Consider the following 17,009-nt stretch of genomic DNA (forward strand, 5'->3'; position numbering starts at 1 on the left):
GATAAAACACCAACAAAAAATAGGAAGAGAGGAGAAATATAAAAAGAGAAATAAAAAATTAAAAACATTGCAATAATCTGAGGAAAGTAAGTTAAAGTCCCATTTAATATTATGTAAACTTTCACCTTGTTGTGCTCCATACACAGAATTTATAATCCTGCATAATGAATGCAGAAAGGCTATTGTAATAACAATAGCAACAGTACTGTCTTAGAAAGTAACAAAGTTGTCTTTACCCAAGCAAAATATGCACAAAGTAAAATGCATTTATAATGAGAATTCTTCCTTAGAGAAGAGTAGATCTGGGTCCAGAGTATTGTTAATTAATGTTTGACCCCATTTCAAAGGAACTAATTGACACCATCCAACTGCAGAGTCATTTACTGCCTTTGGGACCACTGAGTTATTGATGGTGGTTCAGATAGGCAGAGTAGACAAGCTTCGGCTCAAGCAGGAGCTAACGTTTTCATCTTTTAGCTCAGAGCTTAGAATCTCCTAAGTCCTTCCTCATGGGATTTTCTTTGTGTTACAAACTGAGAGTAACCCAAGTGTAGATGAGTTCAACACAGCAGCCAACATCCGCCTCTGGGTGCCTGACACTCTCACCTTGACTGTAGACTGGGCCATACACAGAGAGGCTTTTCTTTCTGCAAAATTGATTAAGATGTCAAACACATTTATAGAACCCTTAGTTAACTATATTCCCGGCTTTGGAATGTTCTTGTTAAAAAGGGATTTTGTCTTTCTACACTGAGGTTAGGGTATGTTTAAACAAAATTTGCCTACGATATCTTGGGCTAAGGAAAAATGTCACGTTGTTTGTGACAGATCCAAAAATTTTCTTCAGAAACACAATGGCCAGGCACAGTAGCTCACGCCTATAATCCCAGCACTTTGGAAGGCCAAGGAGAGTGGATCACCTGAGGTCAGGAGTTCGAGACCAGCCTGGCCAACATGTTGTGAAACCCCGTCTCTGTTTTTTAAATGCAAAAATTAGTTGGGCGTGGTACTGCATGTCTATAGTCCCAGCTACTTGGGAAGCTGAGGTAGGAGAATCACTTGAACCTGGGAGGCAGAGGTTTCAGTGAGCTGAGATCACACCACTGCACTCCAGCCTGGACGACAGATCAAGACTCCATCTCAAAAAAAATTTAAAAAAAAAAAAAAAATACAAGCCATCATTCTGAAGAAGAGTTTTTTAAATATAGTTCAACTGAACAATAGTGAAAATACTGTTTCATCGGTTCTCTTTGGTACAGTCAGGTACAAATTACTGTTAGTATCAACTGAACCTGCTGTTTTTTCCTCTACTCCAATCATAAAATACTTCTTTAGCATCATTTAATCACTCATTTCTTTTCCTCTGAATTCCCACTAAAACAGTACTAATCTCATATATATGGTGGTAAATGTGTTTACTGATTTCATTCTATTAAAAAATTAGTTGGAAAAGTTATTTTTTTAAACGGGATAGGTTTTTTTTCTGTTTTGACATAAATTGTCATTTTTCAGAGAACTGAATTTACCTGTGAACCCATCTGGCCAGAATAAGCCAATATTCTCACCTTGAGGTTTTATGTTGTTCTCCCTTCCTCCTTGACCAGATTATCAAATAGTAGTTGGTTAGTCATCACTTTGATACAAAAAGACTTTTCCTTCTATCTCTCTAAGTTTTATTGCTACAAAAACAGATTATACTATCTGAGGTTTCGAGATTATCTATACATCTTGCTGCCTCTAGTTACTCTGTCTTCTTAATCAACAATGGTTGGCTATATGCCTGCTTGATACTTAAGCTTCCTTAATGGCAATTTTAAAAGCATTGCTAGAACCCTTTCAGATTTCTTAGACAGTTAACAAAAGTTGCTTTACCAGGTAAAGTCTCAACTGTGAGACTGTTGTAAAGATGCATGTCTTAAATGTTAAGGCACAAATGATATTTTTGTATTACATTACACTCTTGTGCTGTGAGCCACTGAGTGCTTTTCCTGAACCACTCTTGTGTGGTTGGCTTTTGGGGGTGGGTTCTGAGGCTGTGTGTGGCTCTTGGAGAGAACTCTAGAACCCTGGTGGAAGACTGTGTGCTCTTATATTTCTTCTGCATTTATTTTCCATTATTTCAATTTTCTTTCTTCTGTGTGCAATGAATGATCTGCATGTGTTGTTAAACTAAACTCAGTAAGACTAGACTTTGTTTTTTTCCAACATAGTCAACTTGTATCCTTATTGGCAAAATGTTCCATTGTTTCAAAAACAATCTTTCCAAAATGGTCTCTCCTTCTGTTCACATTTATTGATAGAGGAAATGGATTTAGTCTTCTAACAACACATCATAGGACTTAAAATAAGAAACGTGCTTTTCTTTCCTTCTTACAAACCAGCAATCTAGAATCTTTTCTTCTGTTTTGTTGAACATATATTCTTTCTGACAATTGGTTACCTATATCAACTATAAATGCAGATGTTTCACACAAACCAAGAACTTATGTTTTTAAATTTCAACAATTAATGTTATGAATTTATTGATTTCTGTAAATATTTATTCTTTGAAGTTCTAAAATATGTTATTACTCAATCACGTATACTATGTTTTATTGATACTTATTACAGGGGTAGCTATATTCTAAAGAATGTATTCCTACATGCTAACACAGAGACTATCATCATTTGTATGTAATGCCTAGTTCAAATTCAATTTATCAACCTAACCGTTAAGATCACTGGATATCTTTCAAGCAGCACAATTAAACAACATAGTACTCTCTGCTTAGCCTGTGTACTTTTATATTAAAAACAATAAAGCCAAATGGCTTTGTTTTTATAAAAGAAAGAATCCCTAAGCACTTTCCTATTCGTGAAATGCTTAGTAATGTGCTGCTCTATTTCCCTCACTCCTAGTAAGTTCTGTAGTAATAAGCAGAAGCTCTTCAGAATGTACACCTCACGGAAGCAGAGGTACCCAGCATCCGGGCTATTGACATGAGATTTGAGAATGCCAACTAACCTCAGGTGCATGACCAGGTTACACCGCCACCCCACCTGAGCCCTGTTCAGAGACTCACTCGTTCTAGGGACTTCTTGAATGAGATTTTCAACCCGCTTGTAATTTTCCGTGTTGCCTGTTGCCTGCTTTGATACTCTCCACCGCTGGGACAAATAGTCGGCGTCCCGCGTAGAACTGGCAGTCAGCCCTTTGGCGCCTCCTTGTGGTTGGACAACTGCTGAGCTGCTGCACGCACTGAATTGTTATGGCTCAGTTGCCATATTGTGCCTGAGGCGAGAATTTGTAGAATGCTTATCCCATGAAGGGCTAAAACCCTAATTAAGTATAACAATAACTACAGCCTTCTAAGTCCCAGAGGATTACTGTGGGGTTATGATGATGCCACACAGTTCCCTGGCAGGGAACAGCTGGTAGTAGACTGCATGCTAGGCCATTTGAATAACCTGTACATCTGATTCCCAGAGACGGGAGAATTCTCTCTTGCAGGGTGACAGTACAGGCTCTGCTGAGCATGGTCCTCAACTGTAAATGTGGGACTGTACACTAAGAGAGATGCTCCAATCAGTGACCACAGCAATTTTTTGTTACTTTCTGCAAAGCAAGATCTCCTTGTTAGTCTCCTGGGGATTATCCTTGGCATTCTTCCTAAAAGTACTGTTACATAAATCTTCTTCAAAAATCATATTCATAGATGTCACCCAAAAAACCAGGAAAATAATGAAAACTTTAGTGTACCAGTGAAGAGTCTATATTTTTAATCAATTCAATGTGTGTTTTCAGTAACAGTCACCTAATCAGCTTAATACTCATGTAATCAAGACGCTCTGTTGATTTTCAAAGGGAAACAAAGTAGAAAAACAATAAAGTGAGCTTTTTGTAAGAGGACACAAGAACAGATCTTTGCCTTGGAAAAGAAAATTTTGTCTGGTTAAAAAGTTCTTGATTAGAATCTTATTCTTAACTTTCATATAATTATATCAAAAGAGAAAGTGAAAACATTACATTTTTTCTAATTTAGCATGTAATATGCCGAGTTTATTTTTAAATAATCCTCAGAAATCTTTAAAATAAAAGACATTAGCAAATATCCATGTAGTTGAGAAGAACGAAAGGGAAATGTTACTTAGAATTTATTTTTCTCAACTTTAAATGTTTTAAATGGTACTAAGATTTAGAGAATATTATTCCTACTTTCCAATTTATTCATAAGGTAATATCAAAATGTTTCATAGAGGCAATTTTTAAAAATATTTTTATAGGAATGATTTTTAAAATACGTTTATTATAAATAAATCGTGGTGGATTTAATGCTAATACTTTCATTTTGGATGTTTTTACTTTTTTAATAATTGAATTTTTTTTATTTTTCATATTAAATGTTTTTATGATGTCTTATCCATTTCTTTATTTAGTTGGCATAGAAAAGAGATATATCTTGAAAGTCTGAGAAAATAATTTTTCTCAAAAGCCAACCTTTTATAGTAATTAGCATCTGTTAGTTCTAGAAAAGGTAATAGATAAAATCGAATATAGTGAGGACCAATTGTAATGATACCTATGTCAACTTGAGCTATTCATTAATCTAAATAAAGGTGCAGAAGTGAGCATATGCTTCCTGAACTAGATCATTGTAAATTTAAATTATGGAACAGATGTGTTGAAACTAAAAAGAGATTTGAAACTTTTACAATTTAAAAAAAAAAGCTTGAGAAAAGTAGACATTTTTGGGCACTATCCCTTTGACAGATTTGTTTAAATAATTGAAGGCTTTGGGATGACATGGAAAACCTAGCCTGAGAATTAAAAGATGCAGATTTATGATGTTATTGTTGCTCTTGTTTAATGTAATCTATCATTTAATCACACATGTGTCAAGTACAGATAAACCCTTCCACTGTTGGGATTGTCGGAAAGAACTCTTGAACCCACCTAACCTCATCACCAGACTGCCCCGCCTGTTCTTTGCATGTGCCTTCAGCAAGTCATGCTGGACTTAGCTGTGTCTGCATTTCAGAGGGGAGCTGTCAGTTGCATGGTCAACTTGTTTATTGTTTCCAGAACTCCCTGACCACCAGATCATGATTTGATTTGTTTTCATGTAAACACACATAAAACGTGGTGCCCTTTTAGAATATCGTTTGTTAAGCAACTAGGCATGGAAAAATAAATGTTACTGTTTCTTGTTAGCTACAAAACACATATCCACTAAACACATTTGCTGTTGGCATGCTGCAGTTGGGGACAGTGGACATTGCGGTAAGTGGAAAAAACAAGGCCTCCACTTCGTCTCAAATAAGCCTTATCCATGAGAACGCTGCTTTCATACCCTACAAAGGCCGCGGCATGACTCAGAGTAGCTGCTCTGAGAGACTTCCCTCAGACCCGTTGCCCTTGATTTCTTCAGGCCCTGCAGAGTCTTGGGCCTCTCACATTGATGACAGTATCACCTTCTAATGAATGGCATAATTACACTATAAAGGAAACAAGAAAAAAAAAAAAACCAGAATGGGTACACAAAGCTTCTTACAGTTCATTTGATTTCCATAAGAATCCCTCAGCTGTGTTGCTATGTTTATCTCCATGTTAGAGATGAGGACCCTAGCCCCATGTCTCTAATCCCAACCTGCCCTTCCTAGCATATCACAGCATATCTCTTGATTAGGAATGTGTGAAGATGCACTTTGGATTTTATGATTGTTGTTAATGCTTCTTTTATCAGCCCACAACAATTCAATCTTAGCCAGCATCAGAGAACTGAATGCCTGAACAAATATAATTTACCAGTAGCTGCCACAGCAAATCAATAACCTGTTAACTAGCAGGAAATTGTGTTAGTGAACATAACATCTCATTCTGTTCATCAGTCATCACATTCATTATATGTTGGGGCTGTTCTATCTTGTGTGGTTTTCATCTCACAAGAATGAATGTAAGCATAAAAGAAATCTAATGTTAAGTGTTGTATGTTTAATATTATGTATGTGGTGCTACCAACTGCTATGAGATTGCATGAATTTATGGATATCATAATCTTGCCTGGAATATAAAATGCATGCCAAATGTAGGTATATATGTAACTGTCATCCCTGTTTACCTGTAGAAATGTCTAGAAATTACAAAGAGATATGCTCCCAAACAAAATATAATTTTTTTAATCTCAGAAGTTGAGGTTAAAGCTGAAATTACCCAACTGTTTTTCAAGTGAATTCCAAAACAGTTCTTGGTTCTCTACGGTGTAATTGTGTACAGACTGCTGTATGACCTCAGTCCTTTCTACAATGAATCCAAGAAGGATGTATGTACCTGTAGAATGAGATTGATCTCAAATGAATGCAAATATAGAGATTAGATAAAGCTCAAATCTTAAATAAGGGAAAAATAATTGCTATGCTCCTACATGCTGAAAACATCTTGTCTATTGAAATATATGACCACATGAGCTTCATCAAATTATTTACCCAAGCAAAGTGGAAGAAATTGCTTAAAATGGAATAATCATGCCTCTGTTCTCCACAGTCAGAAGCTGAGTTTTAAGGAGCGAGTGCGCATGGCTAGCCCCAGGGGCCAGAGTATTAAGAGCCGACAAGCCTCAGTAGGTGACAGGAGGTCCCCAAGCACTGACATCACAGCCGAGGGCAGCCCCACCAAAGTGCAGAAGAGCTGGAGCTTCAACGACCGAACCCGCTTCCGGCCCTCGCTGCGCCTCAAAAGTTCTCAGCCAAAACCAGTGATAGATGGTAAGCCCTGTTTTTCCATAACCATTTTTAATTCAATAGTGAGTGAGATTATGAAGTAATTAATTCTCCATAGTGCCACTTGAAGATAGAAGAAAACAACCCCAGGGAAAGAATTGTTTGTTTGTTTTATTGGAAATTTATTCGTTGCCTTGGGCAAATGTACAGAACATAAGTTTACTTTTGGAAACCACTTTGGCAGCTAAATTTACATTTCAAAGAAGCCGACAAAATGTTGTTAATTCTTCACTTGTATCTACAAGTGTATTTATCAGATAAGGGCCACATTAAGATCAATGGGACTGTCATTCTGATGTATATGTGATGTCTGACCAGCAAAGGTCCAAGACCCAGGAACCACCAGGTGCTCTGTGAATATCTTGAAACACAGTAAGAAGGGTGATCATTTCTGGTCAACAATGAAGGTGCTCTTTCCCTCTCTCATACACTCCATCTACCAGCAAATCAGACCACTACTTATCTTCCTTAGAGAGGCTCCTGCTGAAAGTTATTTCAAAGTCTTCCAATGATAAGTAAAATTCAAGTTCTTCTCCCAAGAGGAGTTAACCTATTTAATTTATCATATTATGTGCAGACATTCACTTGCCAACACATTTTATTGAGTGCCACATAATTTTCATGTTTATAAAATAAAATATTTTATTTTTCATTTAAGATAAGCTTGGCTTTCCTTTTAAGTAGGCCCCCTGGGATCTCTTATACTGGGCAAGGAACCAAAATCAAATACCATCTCCCATTAATGCATAAAAACTGCAAAGGCTATCAGTCCTTCTGTTCTCTTTCCCTAAAATAACGTGTATTTTCCCAGGCCCTGAAAGCTCGAGGAATAAAATTAACAACCAGGGGTCATAATCACAATGATCTCAGGCTCCCTGCAGTGAAATCCCTGGAACCTCATTCCACGGGTCCCTCTCAGCTTACTCAGAGGTCCTCAGGGATATCTCTTCCACGCTCAAGTGAGCAACACAAGCCCCCACTTCACGCTTCACTCCACACCCCTGTGGGTGCCATGCTCTTCAGGACGACCCCTAGTGGCTGCACTGACGTGGCTACTCCTGGCAGAGCTTGCAGGTCCCATATGGGCGCAGGACGACTGATCCTGCCATGCTTCTTCGCAGCCTGTCCTGTGCTAAGGGAGGAAAAACCTCCGCCACCAACACGGGACGCTCCTCCATCGAGCCACTTGCAGGATCTGAGTCACTTGTGGCACAGCTTTTCAGTGTCCTCTAGTTTCCTCACTCCCCTCCTAGGATTTTGGCTGAAAGCCCTTGAGCAGCTGAGTCAAGAGTTACCAGTGACAGGGCTTTATGTTGCACTCAAAATAGACTTGCTGAATATAAATGGCTACATCCTTTCTGGAGGGCAATTTGGCAAAATATATTAAAAGTCTTTACATATGTCTAAGTCTAGACACATCCCACCTACCAATTCTATTTCTAGGACATAATAGATACAATGAAACAATATCAGACATTAGAAATGATGCCCTAAATTAGAAATTATTGACACAGAAAGATAACAAAAAATAAATCATTCCATTTATATATATTATATAAATTCATGTATCTATAGAAAAAAGTATGGAAAGACTTACAAGAATGTATGAACAGTTACCTTTGAGTGGTGAGATCACAGTTATATTTTGTTTCTTCATTTTTTAATCTGTTTTTCCTATTATTTCTACAATGAACAAGTAAAGCTCTTGTAATAAGAAAGCAATAGAGAATTTTCTTTAAAAAAAAAAAAAAAAGCCCTTAGTTTATAAAAACAAAATGATAGGAAAAAAAAAAGAAAAAAAACTAGCCCTTCCTTTCACACACTGCCCTCTCCCCTGCCCCTACTCTAGGGACCCTTGCACTGACTGTTACTCATCTAACGTCTCTCCTTAAGCTGATTTCCGTCCAAGTGGTAGAAGGAGCAACTTGTCTTAATGATAGGAACCGGTCTTCATTGAGTGCAGGCATGGACTATGTAATGATGTTTAACATATTCTACTACAAATGGAACTTGTATTAGTTTGCTCAAGCTGCTATAACAAAGTACTAGATGCCATGCCTTATACAACAAAAATTCATTTTCTCACAGTCTAGAGGCTAGAAGCCCAAGTTTAAGGTGTCAGCAGGGTTGGTTCCTTCTGAAGGCTTTCTTCTGGGCTTGTAGATGGTCTTCTCCCTGAGTCTTTACATAGACTTTTCTCTGTACCCAGCCATGTGCAAATTTCCTCTACTTATAAGGATACCAGTCATATTAGATTAGGAACCACTCTAATAACCTCATTTTAGTTTAATCACATCTCTAAAGACCCTCTCTCCAAACAGCCACATTCAGAGGTACTAGGGGTTAGGACCGTAACATATGAATTTTGGAGGGACACAATTCAGTCCATAGACAATGCTCATGCTCACCCATATCACAGCATCCCTGGCAAACTGAGATGTGTCCCTATCTTCATCTCTGGCCCTGGTTTCACACTGTATTAGAAATCACACATTACATATTGCAACAGATCCATATTCTTCTAACATGGGCTTCAAAAAGGCATTCAGCTTTGTAATGTAAGGTCCTTACTGTTTGAGTATATTTAAATATAAAATTCATAGAATCTGGATTTTTAATTTGGAAAACAAATTCTCCTTGTACTGTTTGGCCAGAGGAAAAGAATTTTTTAGAGACTCTAGAGTCACCACTATCTATCATAATATTTTCAGTATCTACAAAGATGTCTCAGAGGTCAGACAGAAACAGAAGTCCTATTCTCTACCAAATCACAGATTGGAAAGGTCTCCTGTCGTCTATTTTCTAGGTTATTTCATACGATTACAGTTTTGTTTGTTTACAAAAGAATTGCTTCTCCCTTGTTGATGCCCATCTCAATTAATTCTGAGTTTCCCAAGTGACCAGAGGACCAATTGCTGTTCTGTTGAAGTTACTTTGTTGGCTGCCCACCTGCAAGAGATAGGAGCTCCTGCCTCCTCATTTAATCCAATAGTCCAGAATCTTTACCTCTGATTGAATTCAATGTTGGGTCTTGGGAAACTGGAAGTTCTTTTTTACAGGAAAAAAAAATTAAGTAGCTGTCAAATAAATGTAGGCTTCAGTTATACATCTTTACTTATAGTGCCTCTTTAGGTTTTAAGTATTTCTAATATCTACTTACTACCATAGAAAATAATATATAACACTTACAGCCAGCTTTCAATTATTCCATGTCTATTTGCCCATTCACTTCTGGGACTGTTTTCTTCTCCTCTGCTCTCCTCACATGTTTTAGGCATTCCATTGCCCATTAACATGCTCAGGAGAATAGATAAATAAAAGAAAGAATAATGAAAACTCAGATCAACCTTTAATAACTAAAAGTTACATTTGGAAAATAATAGGCCTGCAATTGAAAGACAGTATAATAGAGAAACAAAAAATATTTAGGATTAATCTGTAAATTTTAATAATTCCTGACAAATCTGATACCCTTTACTACAGATGGTAGTGTTTTCATAATTTAATGACTCTTTAAAAAGGTTATTAAATATCCATGGCATTTTTCTCTTGCTATTATTTTTAATAAGATTAACATGTTACACTTAAAAAGGGCACAGTTGTCTCTCACTGTCCCATACTTGTGTGTACCAGAAAAGTAGAAAGTAGCAGGCAGGTGCTGAAGCCACAAATGACAAAGAAAGTAAACTCTAAAGAACTGATGTGGTGTTGTCATACCAAATTTATTTTGACCTCTATGATATGAATCGTATTTTTAGCTGAAAAATTCTATAATGAAAGATAGAAGTACTCTATTCATCAATGTATGTAACCCTCTTCATACAATTTTAGAAATTGGGTAATATAGAAATATTTTTGTCAAGTATATGAGTAATAATAATGATAAAACTAACATGTATTGAATTCTTCCCAGTGGCATGTGTTGTTCTAAATTCTTTAACTCTATTATCTTATTTAATTCTGTCAATACCCCTGCGGAGTAGTTGTGGTGTTATCCCCATTTTATGGATGAGGAAACTAAGAGTTGAAGCTAAGTAACTTGCCCAAGGTCTAGCAGGTATAAGTAAAGGAGCCACAATGCACATGCAGGCAACTGAATTTCACAGTCCTCCTACAAACGTATTCTAAGATGTTCTCCTAGATGTTATACCAATTTCCCTTTAAGCATCTTTCATTTCTTCTCCTCCCCCAACCCCCACCACCCACTTCTTGCCTTTGCTCTTCCAACTTCAATCAGTCAGATTCCCCTTCCCATATAAGCCACTTGACCCTGCCACTATCCCAGCTTTCTCCCAGCCTCAGCTGCCAAACCTCTCAACTACATCATCTCAAGGCAGCCAGAGCTAGAAGATTAGGCAAATTGGGGAAATGGCCTTTCAATGACCGTTCTCTGTTTTGATCAGGTATCTGGGAAGAGACTCAGAATGACAGTCATACTGGTCTGTGTCTATTTTCCGTGGGAGGGAGGCCAATGGTAGGGTCATCTGAGGCCTGTTTCAAGACGCAAAAGATAGTGTCAGAAGATGCACAGGTGTTGCCAAGAGACAAGCAAGTGGAAGGTGGCAGATTGCAAGTAAGAAATGTAACAAGCAGCCAAAATCCACAAGAATGATACAAAGGTAGAGCTAGGAGAAAATCTTCAGATTTCTGGTGACTAGTTTTCTGCGAGGGAGTCCTAAACTTACTGAACCCCACTGCATTTGGGAGTGCCTTGCGGAATTGCAATCAAAGAGTACAATAACCTGGACAGTGAAGGAGAAGGATGTAGCTTTAGGGAACTCCACCTTACAGTGCTTGATATTAGCTAAACACAACATTCTGTAGTAATTAGCATGTTCCTTCCGGAAGTTGTAATAGATTTAAAAATCTGTCTCACATACTTGTATAACCGTGCATGTTTTAACAAATTTAACATTGTTTCTGCTTAAGGAGAAATTGCCATTCCTGCTGAGCAATCCTCAGTGCTCATGTTAGCTGCCATGGAAGGTACGTCCTCATCAGGTGTTTATGGGAAAGACTGGCACAGCCTGGGTCCTGGAGATGTTTAGGGTTCACCGGGGGGGATCTGGGTGAGATGAAGATGTGGAATATCTTCCGATTGTGGGAGTCCCTCAAGGCTAGTCCCTTTGTTCCAGGCACTGATGGTAATTCCTCTCTCTTCACTACCCTTCATATTCCTTTCTCCTCTCAGCCACTGTACCAATTAGGATGCATTTAGCAGCAGGGCACAAAAGAAGCAGATTCAACTACCTTAAACTATAATGCAATTTATAATACATAGAAGGAGGCTCAGAGATAAGACAGCTCTCCACAAGCCTCAGGGCTCTGGCTTCATTTCTCTGATTCTCTGAGTCTTCTTTTGACTTTTTCCATCTGTCTGCCTGCCTCCTCCTCAGGCTGGAAGCAAAATGGCTACAGCAGTTGCAACATCTTCTCTAGATGCAACACTTTCAGAGGCAGAAAGAGGCCATCTTATGTTTGCATCTCTTCTTAAAATTGAGGAAAACTGTCCATTCACATATATTTTGCAGAATCCTCATGCCTAAAACAATCACTAGCATGGAGGATGGGGCCACCATCATTGGCTGTCACCAGTCAGGACCCAGCAGCTGGATCTCGGCCAGACTCCCCTAAAGCACATGATCAAGTGTGAGGGGAAGTAACTGGATAAATTTAAGGATTCAGTTTGGGGGACTGGATTTGGGGAAAGCAGCTTCCCATAGTGTAATATTTGATATAGCCAAGAAACCTCTTCCACTTTGGGTTGAGGTAAGGAGGCAGCATGTCCTTAACCATGGTACTTTCTTTCAAATATTCTGTCTATATGTCATTTCTGTTCCTCTAAATGTCTGGGCTTTTAAAAACATAAAAGCCAGATTTATACTTTTTTTTTTTTCACTTTTCTCTCATCACGTCATTTCCATGAGACAGCAAGCATAGACTAGAGTGTCTCCTTGAATTTCAAATGAAAGGCAAAGTGGGTAAAGGAACAATTAGCAAAAATAAATAAATTAGTATTTCAATCATATAATCCTTCCTCACATACAGTCAGCCCATAAATGTTCTATCACCACCACCACTGAGGGAAAACCGGTACAGTTCTCTTCCTCTCCACCTCCTCAGCAGCTTCCTGACACCTCGCTCCTCAAGCTGTTTCTCTTGGTGACTCCTTCTTCCTTCTGAAGTTAATAACTAACCCAGTCTCACCTAAAAATAGCAAAAAAGTAGAAATACACCATGTGGGGTGCCAGAACCCTCAAGTCTTCTTAAAGATAGTTAACTCATCCTCTCTTCTTTTAACCTCTACCTAGGTTCTAGGCCCACCAGTCTACCACAACCCTTGTTTGAGAATGTCAAGATCAGTGAAAACAGTGAGAAAAAGGCAGCATTTTAATGCAGTAGTTTTGACAACTATCGTGAACAGTCTCTTGTATCTATAATGGCCTATTTTCTTCCAAGCAGTATAAATCACAGACTATCAGTATTTTATATTTGACTAATTTATGCACACGGGCTTTCATCTTACACTAATCCTCTCTTATGCTTATTTTCCAATGGCATCTTCCTCCTTCATGTTTTTCTCAGTCTCTCCAGTTGACATTTTTGGTGTTTCCACAAAATGCCAAGCACCACGCTGCACTTAGCATTTTTCCTGACTTTCCATAATGATGGCCCAACTTCAGCCAGGCCTTGATTATAATTTTCCACATGATGCTTCCTGGCACTTTCTGAAATTGCCTGATAATGACTCTGCATTGTGTTGACAGAAATAATTCTTGTTAAAGCAGTATCCTATTAAGGCTTCCACTTAACCTGTTTGTGTAGATTTCTGGCCTGGGATTCTGACTGAGTAGGGCACCCATTCCTGTCAGCCTCTATTTGTAAAAAAACTGGAGGGTTTTCTTTAATGTTAAGAACAAAAGGATTTATCGAGAATGATTGGATCTAAACTCTAGAAATTTATTCTCCGTATTTAACTCTATATTCAGCGTAGTTGTTGGAGTAATTCTATGCAAAAGCCTACAAAGGGTATTCAGTCGAATTCTAAAACGCACTTTCAGTTCTTCCTTAACTTATTAGTAAAAACCATGACCTGAAGAAATTGTCTCAATCCTGATCCATACGTGGCTTTTTTCTTTAGTTGTCCGAGTTCTTTATTCAGTTCTTCAGGCATCTTCATTCAAAGACGTATCCTAGTCCTCTGCTAGGGCCACTGGGGACCGTGTTAGAGGCTGGCTACCACAAATGCCTTTAAATAGATTATGTCTTTCAAATTGCAGATTTCAACCAGTCCCTATTGTCTTTCCAGAAACCCAAACCAAAAGGATGGGGGATTCCTTTCAACCTCTCTGTTACCTACCTGCCTTTAACGGCATGGGTTTATAACTTCTAGTCTAACCATTTCATGCCCAGTATCCTTTGTATTATATCTCAAAAACAAAAAAATCCTGGCGTCAACCTATAGCTATGCAACGTCTTATGTATTCTTGTCCCCTTAAGATCTGCTTCTCCTATTGGGTGGAGAGTGACCTCTCAATCTCTGGTTTCAGACCCCAAGTGACTACGTTATTTCTAGGATTTCTGAGAATAGTTGTGTCTTTGTTTGGGCTTCTATAAAAAACATACCATAAACTAGGCAGCCTATAAATTTACTTCTCACAGTTCTGGAGGCTGGAAGTCCAAGATGATGGTGCTGGCAGATTCCGTGCCTAGAGAGGGCCCACTTCCACATGAAGGAAAAGGGAGAGGAACCTCTTGGGTCTCTTTTATGAGAGCACTAATCCCATTCATTAGGGCCCTGCCCTCATAGCCTAACCGTCTCCCAGAGACCCCACCTCCTAATACCATCACTTTGAGGGTTAGGGATTTAACATATAAATTCTGGGGGGACACAAACATTCAGACCATAACTGGTTGCTTCTTCCATTACTTTTTGTGAAATGCTTGTTCTTAGTTTTTGTGACGGAGAAATACTTTTCTATTTTGATTTGACTGAAGTTCCGCCTGGCTTTCTACTCTAACCCAAGTGCTCTTTGTATTATAAAATAGGATTTCTGTCGGATTTCTCTAGGTTCTGTCCCAATGTTTGTTGTTACTTACAGTGTTAAGAAAAATTATATTCTGTTTCCATTGGTGGATAAAATAGCTCCCTGCTTGAGCTCTGAATGGATTTCATCTCCTCCCCTCCAGCAGAAACTTAGCTGCCAAATGACCTTCAAGTGCCACGTTAACCATATCTTTTGGCTTCTGTAGATCTAGGTTTCATTGAGAAACCCAGGGTTATAAACTGGAACTGTATATGTTGTTTCATCAACAAAGTGTGTGTGCATGTGCACATTGATAATTTAAAATGAATCCGAATGCTATATTAGTTATCTATTGTTATATAGCAAATTACCCTCAATTTAGTGGTTTGAAATAACATATAATCTCACAGTTTCTATGGTCAGGTATCCAGAGGCAGTTTAGCTGAATGGTTCTGACTCAAAGTCTCTTATGAGGTTGCAGTCAAGCTCTTGACTGGAGAGGCTGGGAGAGAACCCATTTCCAAGCTCAACCGAGCATTTGCTAGCAGGCCTTATTTCCTTGCCACATCATTCACACCCTAGGTTGCCTGAATGACTGCATGACATGCAGCTGACCTCCCCCAGAGAGAACAAAGAGAGTACGCAGACAGAAGCTGCAGTCTTTTATGACCTAAGCTCAGAAGTATTATGCCATCACTTCTTTCATGTGCAAGTGGTCACATGGACCAACCCTGTACAGTGTAGGCGGGAACTATACAGGAGGGTAATACCAGGGGATGAGGGCCACTGGGGACCATGTTAGAGGCTGGCTACCACAAATGCCTTTAAACAGATTATGTCTTTTAAATTGCAGATTTCAACCAGTCCCTATTGTCTTTCCAGGAACCCAAACCACCAATTCCCCATTCCTTTAAACCTCTCTGTTACCTACCTGCCTTTAATGGCATGGGTTTACAACTTCTAGTCTAACCATTTCATGCCCGGTATCCTTTGTATTATATCTCAAAAACAAAAAAATCCTGGCCTCAACCTATAGCTACGCAATTATATTCCACTCTTAGTGCAGACTTTCAAAAGTAATATTAACAAAATATTGAGTATGTGATTACTGCAGCAACAAGTTACATAAAATGAGGAGGCCGGGTGCGGTGGTTTACGCCTGTAATCCTAGCACTTTGGGAGGCCGAGGGGGATGGATCACCTGAGGTGAGTAGTTCGAGACCAGCCTGATCAACATGATGAAACCCCATCTCTACTAAAAATACAAAAATTAGCCAGGCGTGGTGACAGACACCTGTAATCCCAGCTACTCAGGAGGCTGAGGCAGGAGAATCACTTGAATCCAGGAACGGGAGGTTGCAGTGAGCTGAGATCGTGCCTTCGCACTCCAGCCTGGGTGACAAGAGCAAGACTCCATCTCAAAAATAAACAAACAAATAAATAAATAAATAAATAGATAAATAAATTGAGGGAGCAGGACACCAACTAGTCAGTTGCAAAACCAAAGTGTCCTAACTTCTAACCCAGCTCTCTTTCTTGTACAATGTTTGGCCCCTCTTCAGCTTTTCAAGAGGTTGAAGATATGTTCTTGGTTGCTTCAAAGGACAGAAACAGAACTAAAAGGTGTGTGATACCAATATTTAGTTCAATATAATGACAGCTTAGCAATTAGAGACTCCACAGCAATCGAGTGGATTCCATAATTGGAAACATTCAAATCAAAGTTGGATGATCAACAGTCAGGAATTTCTGGAAGCTTAAGGAGATCAAACCAGACAACCTCTAAGAAATTTTCTTCCAAACCTGAGTTTCTATAACCTGCTCTTCTGGACCAATGCAAAGTAACTTCCTTAGCCATTAACTCGTATCCTCACTAGCAATTCCAAACTAAGAAAGGAAGAGGAAAGCAAGGATTGGCTGAGGAATGCCTGGAGTGAATTTTCTGTCCTTACCCTAGTTTCATGACTCTTTGAGACAGAGAAAAGTGCTACCCGCTGCTTCTTGCCGCTCATTCCTCCCACTCTTTCTCTTCCCTTTTCACTGCCAGCCATAGTCCTTTCTGTCCTAAGAAGTGCATCAGGTGTGTGCCACCCACCATTGTGAAGTTTATGTGTGTGCTCCATAGTGGCTCATTCTTAAAACTTGGATAAGCCCTCCACTGGATTTCAATTCAAATCAGAAAGTATTTGAGGGCTGCTACTCAGAGCTAGCATGTTTCTGGGCATT

General features: G+C 38.8%; 1 protein-coding gene across 2 annotated transcripts in view; it reads left to right on the forward strand.

Moving 5' to 3' along the window:
• Positions 1-17,009, forward strand: part of KCNQ5 (potassium voltage-gated channel subfamily Q member 5) — a 591,803-nt gene that overhangs the window by 514,692 nt on the left and 60,102 nt on the right. For both annotated transcript variants that reach the window (XM_033217657.1, XM_033217658.1), the window contains one exon: positions 6,521-6,741. In XM_033217657.1, the coding sequence (XP_033073548.1) occupies positions 6,521-6,741 (221 nt within the window). The remainder of the gene's footprint in view (positions 1-6,520; positions 6,742-17,009) is intronic.

This window comes from Trachypithecus francoisi, unplaced genomic scaffold, assembly GCF_009764315.1.
Source record: "Trachypithecus francoisi isolate TF-2019V2 unplaced genomic scaffold, Tfra_2.0 Lachesis_group10, whole genome shotgun sequence".
In the NCBI taxonomy this organism is placed as follows: Eukaryota; Metazoa; Chordata; class Mammalia; order Primates; family Cercopithecidae; genus Trachypithecus; species Trachypithecus francoisi.